This window comes from Puma concolor, chromosome D4 (genome assembly GCF_028749965.1).
Source record: "Puma concolor isolate L17-30 chromosome D4, mPumCon1.1.hap2, whole genome shotgun sequence".
NCBI lineage: Eukaryota > Metazoa > Chordata > Mammalia > Carnivora > Felidae > Puma > Puma concolor.
This window is the reverse complement of record NC_141679.1, coordinates 91,108,095-91,122,120: the sequence shown is the minus strand read 5'-3', so window position 1 is coordinate 91,122,120 and position 14,026 is coordinate 91,108,095. Positions and strand designations below refer to the sequence as shown.

Here is a 14,026-nt window from a genome sequence, read left to right as displayed (position 1 = left end):
GAAGTGCACTCCCAGGGCCCACTTTTCCCCATTAGGCCCTCCCAGCGCACCCCGCACAGTACCCACCACACCTGGCCTAGGTGTCCTCCCCCACCCCGAGCACGAGCCCCTAAAGGTGGACTGTGTGGTTTGCAGTCCCACGCCGGTGGCCGGGACAGAGCAGGTGTGCCGTAGGCACTCAGGATTTGTGAACCGAGTGGGTGGGTATTTGGGGCCCAAGAAACAGTGTTGAGAACCACCAATGTCTGCCTTTTTCTGAAGACTGGAAGAGGCTGAGGTTAGTACCCTTGCTCATTGGGAACAGGTTCACTTTTCATATCCGTGCTGTACCCGAGGGTGAACATTACAGGTTGTCTGTATTGAAACAAAAGACAGTAGGAACCTTTGTGTTGGAGTTTGAGTTGCGATAAGAGCAAAATGTTTTTATCTTTGACCCTTAAGATGTTGGGTTTGTCCCTGGTGGAAAATTCTCAAGTCTCCTGGTGTTTCTTTCAGACGTGGGTGAGCTCTGGGTCTCAAAGAAAATTCCAGGTATTTGAAGTTCAGTGTTTTGGTTGGTTTTGGTCTTGGTGTTTTTTGGTTTTTTTTTGTTTTTTTGTTTTTTTTTTCCAGTAGGTTTATGTGGAAGTAAAGGTCGTTCTTTTTAAAAGGTAATTCTCAGTGGGGTCGGAAGCCTATGATGAGTTTTCTTGTTTTGTCTGGCTGATACCTGCAGTGAGGTCGGCCAAACAGAGAGCGCCACTGCCTGGGCAGGGCACGGCATCCCCACCCCTCTGCCCCCCACTAGCCCCGCACCCCTCTGCCCCCCACCGGTCCCGGCGGCCGCGCGCAAAGCCAACTCGCGCTTGCCCCCAGTCTGATTTCACTCAAGTTTCTCGGTGTGTGCTCATTTGCTTGTCGAGGAACCTTCCAGCGTGCCGATCTTCCGCCAGCCCCATCCCTTCTTCATTCTGCAGCGAAGGTTACCAGAGGAGAGCCGGGCGGGGGCTCACTTCCTGCCGTTTGGAAGCCAGGGAGCCAGCACGCAGTCCCTGGTGATGAGGAGCTGCTCTCTTACCCTCAGAATTCCTCCCGCTTCCGCCACATTTGTTTGCTTTGGCCTGAAGCTTCTGGTGTGTGAGAGCTGTAGGCACATGAGGCCCACTGCAGTAGATCGTGGCCCGGTTGGGGCGATGCTGTCACTGCATCCTTTTAAGCAGCCTGTTGCTTGCCAGGCCCTCTGCATGCTCTCCGGGAGTCTCCTTAGTGTTAATGAGGAACGGGGGCCACGTCAGGACAAGGCAGATGGAGAACTGGCTTCTTTTGATAAAGAGGAATCGTGTTAATTGTTGCAGGGGGATTTTCCCTCCCCTTTATACCGTACCTTTTGCCACTTTGATTTATCATCCCAAGATCTTTTACCGAGCCCAGAAGACTGAATGTCTGTATGAAAAGTTGGGAACTGTGCTGTAACCACTCAGAAACTCACAATTATGCTAGTTACTGCTTCAAAATTCACTCCCCCCAATCCATTTTCCTCCCTCCTGTCTTTTCTGTTATTAGGAACAGTCCAGGACACGTGTGTGTGTGTGTGTGTGTGTGTGTGTGTGTGTGTGTGTGTGTGTGTTTTCTTTCATCTTAATTATAAACATCTGAGAGCAAGGACCTTTCTAATTTCTTACAACCTTCGGGGCCTGGTACCTGGCTTTGTGTACTGTGGGTTCTCAACAAACAAGTGAGCCCATGGTGACATGAAATGTAGGCAGAAGCGAAAGGGCAGTTGGGGCAGGGGAGACCAGTTTGTGAGAGAGGTCCTTACACATTCAGAATGGAGTTTTGTGTCCTCTAGAGAAGTAGATGTGAGAAGAAGCCAAGTTAAGGGAGTAGGGATTAGTGGGAAGGAGCTGGTTGGAAGTTCAAAAGCCCACTTTCCCGAATGGAATTAAGAAGTCAAAGGAGTCAGATAGGAGATAGTAGATTATCTACAGAATGTTTCCTCCTGCTTGTGGTGCGGAACTGCTGATAAACCAGAGGTGGGGAAGGTGGTTTTCAACACCATTGTTATGTTGATCGGTCGATAAAGGGATGTGCCACGGAGTAACTGGAAGATGATATTCCCGAGCTGCCTCTGGTTTTAAGGCCGACGCTGGACTTTTCCTTTGTTGTACATGTGGCCCTCCCTGGCCATCCGTGGGTACCATGGATACGGAGCACAGTGACCTTTTCCCCGGCACAGAGAGGCACCCCCGGCCTCGCTTGGTCTTCTGGCTGCTTCTCCGCCGCACTAGATCTTGGTTGTGGGGCCTGTGCTTGCTTCAGAAGACCCCGAACCTGTGCTGCTTTCCCCCACCTTGTCGATTTCCTTGTCGATTTGTTTTTTGTCTTGAAGCACACCTTTACGTCTGTGCGGTTCTTAATTTCCCTTCCTCCTGGGGAATTTCCACTGTGCCCGGGGGGGGGGGGGGGGTGCTGGGGGACAAAGGAGGCTAGGAGATGAGGCCAGGAGAGTCACGGGAATGTCACTTCACCACCGACAACACATGTAGACTCTCCTGGTTTTCTCTGGGGCGTGCTTTTGAGGTAAAGTTTAGCTTTTCCACTTTATTTCATTCGTGTTAATGGCAAGATCATTTGGAGATGGTTGGCTGTTTACTCGGTTACGCTAACTCATGTTGCCAGTTTTCTGGCGGCTCCAGCCAAGCTCTCTCGCCTCTGACAGCTTCTGCACTCTCTCCTTCCTCCTCTGATTACGCAGCCCAATCTGTCACCCGGACAACGGGGGCCTGTACCCCGCTGATGGCTTTCCACACACGGCAATAATGACTTTTGGCAGGCCGGGAAGGCGGCGGAGGCGAATTTGCTACGTCCCTTGCTCAGAGAGCCGGCAGGCCCCCTCTCCCTGTTAGTAAAAGCACTTTGTGAGGTTCTTGGGTAAATAAATGAGTCATTTTAATCCAACTGACAGGCTGGCACCTGAGCAAGCTGCCTTCCATCTGTACTCCTCGGTCTCGTGGAGGCGGCCCATTGTCAGGCCCCGGGCCTTCACGGCCTCACCGTTGAGTGTCTTTCAGAGCTGACTTTAGCAATTCTTTTGCCCTAATTAGCTTAAAGGAATACGGTTGGGCTGGGTCTAACTTCTAAGAGGGGCAGAGAACCGAAGCCTTTGCCGAGACGTAGGTCAGTTTCCTGTGGACCTGGCACCCCCAGCGGACAACGTTGCAGAGGATGGAGCAGATCCCGGCTTCTCTGTGGTCCTCTGCCCGGGTTGGGTGTGCGGGCACACAGATCACCTCCTAATGGCCACCATGTCGATACCTCCTTCGTCGTGGAATGAAATGCTTGGATTTGTAGTTCTCAACACACTTGTGCAAACACGGTCCCGTTCGATCTCCTCAGCCACCCCGTGAGCTGAGATCAACAGGGTGGGTCTTATAGCCATGGGATGGGTGGGCAAACTGAGGGTCAGCGAGCTGCGTCGACTTGCCCGGGTGGTGTGGCTGCTACGGGGAGGCTGGAGTTCAGTTCTGTCTGTCCCTGGGCCATGCAGGTTGTCCCTTTGTCCCGTTCCCTATGGTATCCCGGGTCGAGGATAGGAAGGAGGATTTGCAGGAACAGCTTGAGGGAAGCCTGAGCAGTGGTGGCTGTCAGGGAGGGTCCCCCCCTCCCTAAGACATAAAGCAGTGCTCGATGGGAAGATGGTTTCTCGGCCGGTCCCCGAGCGGGAAATAGAATGTCGAATGGTCCTGGGAAGGCCGCTGGCGTTCTTGCTCCCCATTTCGGTATGTTTGTGCTCAGTGAGCGCCACGAACGTCACCTGCTGTTTTAGAGTTTCATCTGTGTTTCTTGGTTGAATTTACTAAACCAACGAGCATTACATTTTTTACAAAGTGTCTGCAAAGCTCAGACAGCCACTGTCTACGTGCATCTCCCACTGCGGAGCACTTAAATAAAATAAATCATTTCTTAACAAGAGCTTAGCAGATTTAAGAACCCGTCAGTTTTTCTGAAGACATCAACTGTGGTTAGCGTAGAAAGCGATGTCTGCTTCCCTTTAAGATAGAGAACTCTCTAAATTGTGTCCTCAAAGGCATCAGCTCGGGAACATCCGCCTTCAGTTTTCAGGGCGGTGGGAGCTGTCTGCAAACACTCGGTGGGTGGTTGACACGATTTGGTACGTTAACTTCCGCTTAGTGCCTAATAAATGCAGCCTGGCCACCACTCCGAGGAAACTTCCGGTAAGCCCAGGTGTAATCAGAGTGACGGCGGACAATTCCTGACCTGCCCTCCGCGGTCCTTGCAGGTGGGTGACACGATGGTGGGACAAGATCTTCCCTGGCTCCTGCCTCTGACCCTGGGCGATACAGGGAATAGTTGGTTGAACGTGCTTTTTACAGAAACTTCGCATAGGATTCTTGGTTTCCAGAAAAGCCTTATGTATGTAAATCCTTAGTGATACTTAAGGGGAGAGGAAGGCCAGCTGTTCCTGACGGAAAAATGGCAACCGGTAAGTGGAAGAAGGGGACGCCAGCTAGAAAGCCTGCGTCTGCAGCCGCCAGAGGAACAGCGAGGCAGACCGGCAGCGTCACTAGATGCTAAAACTTGTGGGCAAAAGGATTTAGGAAACGGTCTCCAAGTTCCACTCCCCAGTTTACTGATTGGTTACAAAGGAGGAGGGTGCCTTCAGGTGGAGAGAGCTGGTGGGTGGATGCCACTCCTCAGGGGACCGAGCACAGCATCACCCGTGCAGGACACATTGCCCTCGCGTGTCTCCTGGTGTCAGCCACTCTCCGCCCTTCGGTCTTTCTGCCGGAAGGCTCCACCCGAACCTTCCCGTGGGGACACACAATTAGACAAATACAGATTCTGGGAGGTGCTTCAAGACACCTGGGCTTCTTCAAAATTGAGTTACCAAAAAGCTAAGTAAGTAAATACTGAGGGCAGGGATGTCATTCTAGATCAAGGAAGTCTAGAGGGATATAATAAACATAGAATGCCTGGTCGATGAATCAGTTCCTGGGTTGGGAAAGAAAACAACTATAAAAGTCAACCTTAGGTGCGGTTAGAGAAATTTGAATATGAAACGATTATCAGGAAATAACATTATTTAACACTAAATTACTTAGGTATGCTAATGGTATTGTGATTACGTAGAGGAATGCCTTTTTACTTAGGAGGTACGTGCTAAAGTATTTAGGGATAAAATGTCATGGTATTTGCAACTTTCCGATGGCTCAGAAGCGTGTGTGGAGAAAGAGAAAGCGGGTGCAGCAGACAGATTAGCGGTTGATGAATCCAGATGAAGGATGTGCGAGTGCTCCTTGGTTTAAGTTTTTCTAAATAAAGATTTCAGGGGGAAATAATATGCATTTGTTGTTAAAAGAAAGACAAAGCAAGCAACACAGGAAAATGCAAAGGGAAACGTAAAAATCACCAGAATCCCTCTCCCCAGACATAACCGCGGTTGATAGTTCGGGTGGGCCTCCTTCCAGGTGTGGGCTCCCAGTTGATCTCTCGGTTCATCTCTCCACTTAACTGTCTACCCATTTAATGTCTCGTTTTTGGTACCCGCTTTTTTTTTTTTTTTTGCCCGTGGATTTTTTTCTGGAAGAAACCAGACTTGGTGCTTTAGAATACTTCGCATGCGGGATGTGGCTTCCTGCGCCCTCCGGGTCCGGCCAACGTGCTCCTCTCTCCCCGACATTTCCTGTAAAATAGGAGCTGGGAGCTGCACACCTGGTTAGATTTGGTTTCGTTTTTGGCGAGAATACATCATAGGCATCACCAGTACTTCTGGTGCTTGACAGCTCATTGTCTTTCCAATTATGTCAAAACATTTACATTGTTTCAGAGTCAAAATCGTAACAGTCCATTAAAGGGAGTCCAGTTTCTGCCCCTGTGGGCGGCGCCCAGCCCCTTCCCCTCCAGGTGAACTGTTCTTGTAAGCTTTTGGGGTTTCTCCTCCGTTATTTCTTCTTGAAATGCAAGCAGACGTGTTTGTATTTCCCTCCTCTCGCACACACAAGCCTCCTCCGCACACCCAGAACAGATCGTAGAGGTTCTCCGTGCCAGCACGTCCGAATCCCCGTCCTGCTTCAGCCGTGCCACACTCTGCTGTGGAGGGTAGGTGCTGCCGTGTTCTAGTCACCTGGCCTAGCCCTGCTAGACATGGGGGGTGGTTTCCAGGCCTGCTACACATACTGCCAAAATCAGGAGCTTTGTGCGTGAAGCGTGTCGTATTCTTGCCAGTGTATCTTCGGGATGGATTTCTGGAAGTGACGTTGCATCTGGGCCAAAGGGCAAGTGCGTATGTAGTTGTGTGGGATATTCCCAAATTTCCTACCGTAGGGGCTTATGCCATTTTGCATTCCTACCAGCGGCTTCTGAGGGATGCAGCATCTTTTTGGTGGTGAAACGATAGGCTACGGCCTTGGAAAAGTAAAGTGGATTCAGGATTCGAGGGCTGCCTCTACGTCTTAACCGTGTGTCTCCGGACAAGCTGCTTGATCTCTCTGAACCTTGGTTTTCTGTCCGTCAAGTGGGGGTAGGAGTTGTTTCGGAGATCGCTCAGGATGACGCAGGCGAAATGCTGCAGAGTCTGGTGTATGGTGAACGCTCAGTAAGTGTTGACCGGGGATGTTCTTGTCGTGACGGTTGTGCTCGAAGATGAATGCCCAGCGTCATTTGTCCCTGAAAACTGAAAGGTGCCCACACTCTCGTCCCTCTGCCAGAACGGCCAGACACTGGAGAGCAGAAAGCCTTTGCTTTTTGGGCGGCAACCAGCTGAAAAGAAAAGAACTACGTCTCCTTCGCTTTTACAGTTTTCATGTCTGGTTAAGTCTGTGGCTGGGGTTCTAATTTAAGTGTCAGAAGAGGTGGGACATGACTTGATATTTACTGCTGTCTGAGGCTGATGAGCCCTCAGTAAATACTTGGCAACTGACCTCCACAAGGGAGCACTTTGGGGTGGTCTTTCAGACATGTGCCTCAAAGCCCTGTCGTTGTTGGGCATCGCTGACAGGGGAGGGGTGAGGATAATGACCCACCAATGCATTCATCTACCATAGAGTGGTTTCTCAGATAAAACGTAAAAGTAATAAACCATGCTAGAAGTTCTCAGAATTTTTACATGACATACTGATGAAATGAAGACTTAAGTTCTTGAGCAAACATGCGGTTTATGTTCTCCTAGTAGGGTGAACATTTTGTGACTGCCTCACCAACATGTTCTGTAGAGCTTACCCCCTAGGTTAGAATTTTTTTTTTTTTAACGTTTATTTTTTCTTGAGAGAGACAGAGTGCAAGTGGGGGAGGTGCAGAGGGAGGAGACACAGAATCTGAAGCAGGCTCCAGGCTCCGAGCTGTCAGCACAGAGCCCGACGTGGGGCTCGAACGCACAGGCTGTGAGATTATGACCTGAGCAGAAGTCTGATGCTTAACCGACTGAGCCACCCAGGCGCCCCCCTCCTAAGTTAGGTTTTTTTTTTTTTTTTGGTCTAAGTTAGAATTTTTAACCACAGATGGACTTCACTGGGTCCCTGAAGTTGTATGTAGGGGTGTGTGTGTGTGTGTGTGTGTGTGTGTGTGTATACACCTGTGCACACGGGGGGGTGGTGAGCCCTCATAGTTTGCATTAGATTATCAGATAGATCTATGGCCTTAAAAAGACTTAGAAACTCAGTGGTAAGCCATATTCTTTTCTGTTTTAAAGGATGTTGCAGCTCGGGGTTTGGATCTCCCTCAAGTCACGTGGATTGTTCAGGTAATTTTTCAGTTAAGGTGTGAGCTCAAGGCAGGAATAAACGATTGTGAGTAGATGAGCTGGCTTTAAGTGGAATAATTATTATTATTAGCCTCTCGGGTGTTGCCCCGGTAACCAGGCAACGACCAGCCTTATCTGCCCAGTTCTCCAGGACCTTCCCCTAACACGGCCCACCTAGCCACTGCGGTGAAACGGCCAGGCTGAGCAGTTGCGGGAGGGAGGGGCAGACTCCCCTGCTCCCAGACTGACGCATGTCACACACAAAGTTTCAGCAATCTGAAAATAACAGGAATTACCCTGGCCCTTGGGAGGCCTCATTGTGTCCGGAAGGAGATGGCTCAGCCTGTCCTGAGAGCCGTGTCCGTGTGCATTGACCTGCAGGGGGCAATTAGGGCCTGACAACATCTTACACACACCTCTAGCCTTAGACGCTTTGCCAGAGGGCACAGGTGTTAGCACTAGAGTCTGGTGGTTTCAGTTTTGTTTTTTCTTTTCGTTAGTCTGCAGAATGGTATTTTTGAGCCTTTCTGTGTGGGGGCCAGGGGACACGTGCCCCATTTACGTGAGTCATGGTTTATTCACGTGTTAGTGGAATTGCATGCCTGTCACTGGCTAGGAAATCTGATCTGCTCGCTGCAGAAGATAGCCTCTTTTGGACTAGAGGCATTGTGGTTTCTTGCCTGATGGCCACACGGCAAAATAAAGATAAAAAGCAGGGTAACTTTAATGTGGGGGATGGGGCAGACACATAAACTTGATCGTTTAGAGCTTTTCTGTATTGTGAGGTGGATTACTTTCATATGTCTGACATCCTCGTGTATTCTGTTCATTTTGGGCCTCTGATCTTTGATTTGTGTAGCTGCAAAGAAAAAAAACAAGGAAGAACAGAATATGGTCAGTTCCCATTTGTGATGATAAAGTTACTGCCACAGAAAATATGAAATGCTGTGCATAATGCATTCTGCTGAGTTAGAGTCTGCCCCCCACCGCCCCCAGGTCAGGAATGCTGTCCCCGGTAACGGAAGCAAGTCCTGCCAGACGGGAACCTGCCTCACGGCTGCCCCGCAGCTCTCCCGGTTCCATTGGGACTGGGTGTCACTGCAGTGAGATGGTGGGCACCGGCTCCCGGTGGCCCGGCAGCAGAGCTGAGCTCTGGTTAGATTAGCCAGCCCCTTCCTCCTGACCCCGTCCAGGCCTCTCTGGCCTCAGCCTCACCGCCGCGTCTGCCGGCCAAGGTCACTCAGTCATCCTACCCCGCCTGCCTCCGTGTTCACTTTGCACGGTCACCTCTGTGGAAAGATGCAGATAGGAGACTGAAGAGACCTGTGGAGAAGTAAAATTACAAAGAAGATACTGGGACGGGAAGGCGCTCGCTCATCGGGAACTTGGCCGCTGTTCACGCTTCGTGTCTGAGCCTCGTTATTTCCAATGAAGGCAGGGCTTTCAGGGTTGAGTGGCTTCTCCTTGGGGTTGTGTGAGGGTAACCATAGCACCGGGATTTCATTCTTGGGCTACCTGGAGGCAGGTGAGGGGTATTGCACTTCCAATTAATGGCAACGCCTTGATCTGTGAATGCCTTCATTTTCGTTACCCTTTTTAGTACAACGCTCCGTCTTCGCCTGCTGAATACATCCACCGGATTGGGAGAACCGCCCGGATTGGCTGCCGTGGGAGCAGCCTGCTCATCTTGGCTCCTTCGGAGGCAGAATATGTCAACTCGTTGGCTTCTCACAAAATCAAGTGAGTCAGAAACCTGAACGCGGTTTCAGCTGATCTCACCTAATTAACTTTCTGTCGCTTTCTACAGTGGATGGGCCTTGTAAGCTGACGAAGAGCCATTAACCCTTGTGATCTCTAAATGGGTCCCAGAATAGCCAGTGGCGAACACTGAGCCCTTCACGCCGTCAGCACATGACAGTTTTCACTGCGTTGCCACACAAAGTCACGGAGCGATCTGTTGCGCTTGGTTTTTCTTTAAGATAGAGGTCCGTGTTTCCTATTCCTTTTCTGTACAATTCGTGTGCACAGCCCTCACAGCCAGCTTCCTGAAGACCTGCTTCATTCAGTTTTCATTTTTGCGCACAACGTTCTGTGCCTCTAAAGGTGATGTGTCTTAGAAAAACAAAGAATGCTGGTGACTCATCACAAAGCCCGCCACCACCAGGAAGATGAACCCAGGGAGGACATCTCTGGGGGCAGCTAAGGTGCCCGCGTAGCCCCACAGCCGCCATGCCGTCACTCCAGTCGGGGCCCCCGCGGACCCAGACCTCGCTCTGGAAAGACCAGCAAAGTGAAGACAGAGAACAGCCTCTCGACCTGGCCGAGCTGAGTATGAGGAAGGCAGAAGGAGCTCGCCTGGGCTGCAGAAACGTGTTCCGAACGGCGTCCGGCACCTGAAATAACCAGTGCTAGTAACAGACTGCTAAAGGCGTGCGGTTTTTCACACTGGCCTGCTCTCGAGAATTTCTCCTGCTCGCGGAGCGTGGTTCGGAAGGCACGGGGAGAGTCGTGCGCGTGTGCCCAGGAAGGTAGGGCACGACTCGTGCCACGCGCGGGAGCCCCGATGGCCACCCGAGTTTTGCTTGGAACCAGCGCTGTGACACCAGCCAAGCCCAAGGGCCTCCTGTCCCGGTGCTTTGCCTCACGCAGCCCCACGTGTCATGTGAAGCAAGAGGACCACGGTCTCTCGGTCTAAAGTACAGAGCTGGCAGGGTCCTTGCGTTCTGCATGTGCATCGCAGCTCCCAGGCAGGCTGCCTGGGACCTGGCCTGGGGACCAAGTGCAGGCCACCCACTCAGAGAGCTGCCTGGGGCCACCCCACCTGCAGAGTTCTCCCTGCTTCTCTCCCTCCCTCTCTTTCTTCCCTCCCTCCCCTCCCTCTCCTTCCTCCCACCCTCCCTCCCTCCCTGTACCCTGGGCAGACCTAGTAGGGCAGTCTTGGGCCTGCTCGTGGGAACATCTGTGGGTTGGGGCGTCCTCAGGAAATGTGCCTTGTGTACACCCTTCAGTGTTGGGGAGGCAGGAGCCTCATGGTGATTTCTAGTGGGCCAAACTAACACTCGTTTGGGTTTTCCTTTCGTTTAATGTCTCATCTTAAAACAACGTAGCCACCGAAAGAGTGGTTTTATTTGTTTCAGGAAGACTGCATATTTGATGTTACTTGTAAGAGGAATTCTGTTGGTCAGTTGGTCATTCACGTTTCACCAATAACAACTTCTCGGGCCGGATTCTGAGTGCCTGGAGCTTCAGGATGGCCAGCCGTTCTCTCCGGTGCTTTCCAGTCCTAGGATGGCACGCCACTGGGCAGCTGTACCCTGGAAGTGGGGGGTTGAATGAAAACCCACGGACATAACCCCTTTTCCTGTTGTCTCTTACCCCGTTCTCACAGGCTGGGGACCTGTCACGGCACTGCCGCTGTTTTCCTATAGCACAGGGACTTGTTGAGCCTCAGAACACGTTTTCAGAGCTGTGTGCTGTCGTCCACGGGAGGACATATAGTCCCTTCACCTTGGCGGCCTCTTATCCCCTGGCTGCTTCCCCCCCCACCCTGTGTTCTAGACTTACAAGTTCACGCTCCATGCGCCCTCTGTTCCTTCCTGTTCACGGCTCCTGGATGTTTGCCCGCGCTCATTCACTTTGACGCAGTAAGCTCGGAAAAGTGCGTGCCAACGGTCCTGCAGTCACATGATAATTGTCCAGCCCGGAGTTACCCGCACAGATGCCCCTGCCCTCAGATTTCCTTAACAAACGCATTCAGGCTGATTGCTCTGAAAGATTCAAATGAGAGCCTAAATTTAAAAAGGGAAAAGAGGAGCACTTGGGTGGCTCAGCTGGTTGAGCATCTGACTCTTGGTTTCGTTCGGGTCACGACCTCACAGTTCATGAGATCGAGCCCCACGTCAGGCTCTGTGTCAACAGAGTGGAGCCTGTCGGGGTTCTCTCTCTGCCCCTCCTGCTCCCTCTCTCTTTCTCCCTCTTTCTCTCTCAAAAATGAGTAAGTATTAAATTAAAATGGAAAAATAATAGCCACGTGTATTTTGAAGATATAAAGAGTACAGTCGTTCTCTGTGATGGTCTCATGTGGAAAAAACTGTGTCAGCAGCACTGGTGGGAAATCCGGCATCCCATGTTCACATTCAGGAGACCGCTCCGAGACTCCAGTGATTCGCGATATTTGGACTTGCGAGGGAAGTTCAGAAGCATGAAGACAGAAGTACCCAGAGGAAGAGATTTGGGTCTCTTGTGGAGTGAACATCTACTCGAGGGGGAAAGAGCCCTGGAGGGGCCCGGCCTTGCTTGTTTCTGCCCTGAAAATGCACCTGCTGAAGCTTCTATACCTGAACCTGCTTTGTGGGCCTGATATAACCAACCCCCCCCCCCCAAAATATCAGACCTAAGTTACAACGTTGCAGCCATGAATGATGCTTCCAGATTTGTGTCTGAGGAAGAGATCAGTGTTGGGTATCTATATATAAGCTGTTTTGTACTTAATTCAAAAAATTACACCTAGGAAGAACTAATTACAAAGTGTGCTGTGGCAACAAGCAGACTTGAACCAAAAGTTACTCTGCTAAATATTCCAAAACAAGAAAAAAAAGAAACCAAAAAGAGAAGGAAGATGTGTGTATGTATTGTGCGTAAGAACCTGGGAGCCGGGCAGCCGGATGCTGGGAAGGCTGATGAATTACAGGGAAGATTCAAGAAGGCAGGCTGAGGCGCTCGGCAGCAAGGGCCATCACAACAAATTGCTGCCTGCCTTCAGACGCCGAGCACTGTGGACCTCGCCCTGACAGTGTAATTTAGCAGACGGGGCAGGAGACAGGCGCCCTGGGCCGCTGCCACCTCAGCCCGAATGCTCAGGACTTTGTTTCTGCATCCTTTGGAGTCCCTTGTATATGCCAATCTCTTAACCGATTTCCGCTTCCCTTTTAAACGCATTTCTAATGAAAGTCGTCATTGGTTTGTTAAAATGTAAATGCCAACTGTGTATCTCTTAGATCAGGCATAGGACAGGTCCCTGAATTTATTTCTCTATCTTCTCATGGTAAGGCGGGGCGGTTCAGATCTGCCGATAGAACCATAAACAAGCAGAGTAGATTTGCTTTGTTCCTCAGAAGCCACCCGATTTCTGAGAACAGGAGGAAGGCCCTTTTAAACTGTAAATCACTCCAGTTCTTTCTCTGCTGCCGTTCACTTGCGGTGACCGGCCCCCAGCACTGTCACAGGGACACACACGGCAGAGGGGTGCCCGGCCCGAGCGTCAGCCCAGACACGCCCCCGGAAAACCGCGCCTCTCTGTGGTGTGTTTAGTTCTTTGTATCCCTGACTCCAAGTGGCCTTATTCTTGGTTTCTTTCTCCCTGCTTCAGAATCTCACCCCGAGTCCTTCTGTTCCTTTTCCTTTCCTCCTGAAGAAAACGAGTGATGCACAGAGGCAAGTCCGTCAAACAAAGAAAAAGCTAGGACCGTGCCATGCTGTGCGTTCACCTCCAGATTCTCCCGCGTCAACAAGAGGCAAATTCAGTGGCCACGGCATTTCTCTCTCTCATGAAAAATACATTTTCTGTGAAATCACGAGCATTTTCCCCCAAACTCCTACCCTTGCAGTACGTGCTCTGCCTCCTCGGGTTGACTCCTGCTGTAAAAAGATTTCACGGCTCCGTGGGGCTGTGAGCTGGCAGCACAGGGGGGAGAGTGTGGAGGGGCGGGGGCTGGGGGTGTTCAGGGAAGCGGTGACACATTTCAGGTAGATCGCTGTCAGAGACGTGACATTTTCATTCATAGCTTTGTCAGCGTAACCTTTGGGGGAAAGGGGGAGAATTGTCTTCTCCCACCTGAGAGGTTGCCATTCATGTTTTAATTTGCTGTTACGTTAAAAAAAAAAAGAAACAACATACAAGGAAATCATTTATCTTTTTATGATCTGTTTTTCTCCCAGAACTCCTCCTTCCCCTTTTTTTCCCCCCCTCCCTGGGAAGTATGTTTTCAGCAACTCCTGTTTCTTCCTTAGGCTGTAGTACTTGATTGTGTGCTCACTTGCTGTGTTTGAACGCTGTGGCCCGCAGACTGGTGGAAGCGGAGCCTGGGCTGTGCAGGGCCGCTGGGCCACGAGGCGGGTCGACCTCTTCTCCTGGCTCAGGCTGGCTTCTGTTCACAAGTGAGGCCCAAATTCTGAGCTCAGCCGTTTGCACACAGCTCTGCATGCGTCAGAGGTCCTCTGTTCCTCACCCCTTCATAACGAAGGTGTAAGAGCGTAGACAGACTTCTGGATACGTGAGAAGAGAGTTCG

The 14,026-nt window shown here is 51.0% G+C and overlaps 1 protein-coding gene across 5 annotated transcripts in view; it reads left to right on the top strand.

Moving 5' to 3' along the window:
* DDX31 (DEAD-box helicase 31) overlaps positions 1–14,026 on the top strand; it is a 71,455-nt gene that overhangs the window by 27,589 nt on the left and 29,840 nt on the right. For all 5 annotated transcript variants that reach the window (XM_086684376.1, XM_086684377.1, XM_086684380.1 and 2 more), the window contains 2 exons: positions 7,688–7,738; positions 9,339–9,478. In XM_086684376.1, the coding sequence (XP_086540502.1) occupies positions 7,688–7,738; positions 9,339–9,478 (191 nt within the window). The remainder of the gene's footprint in view (positions 1–7,687; positions 7,739–9,338; positions 9,479–14,026) is intronic.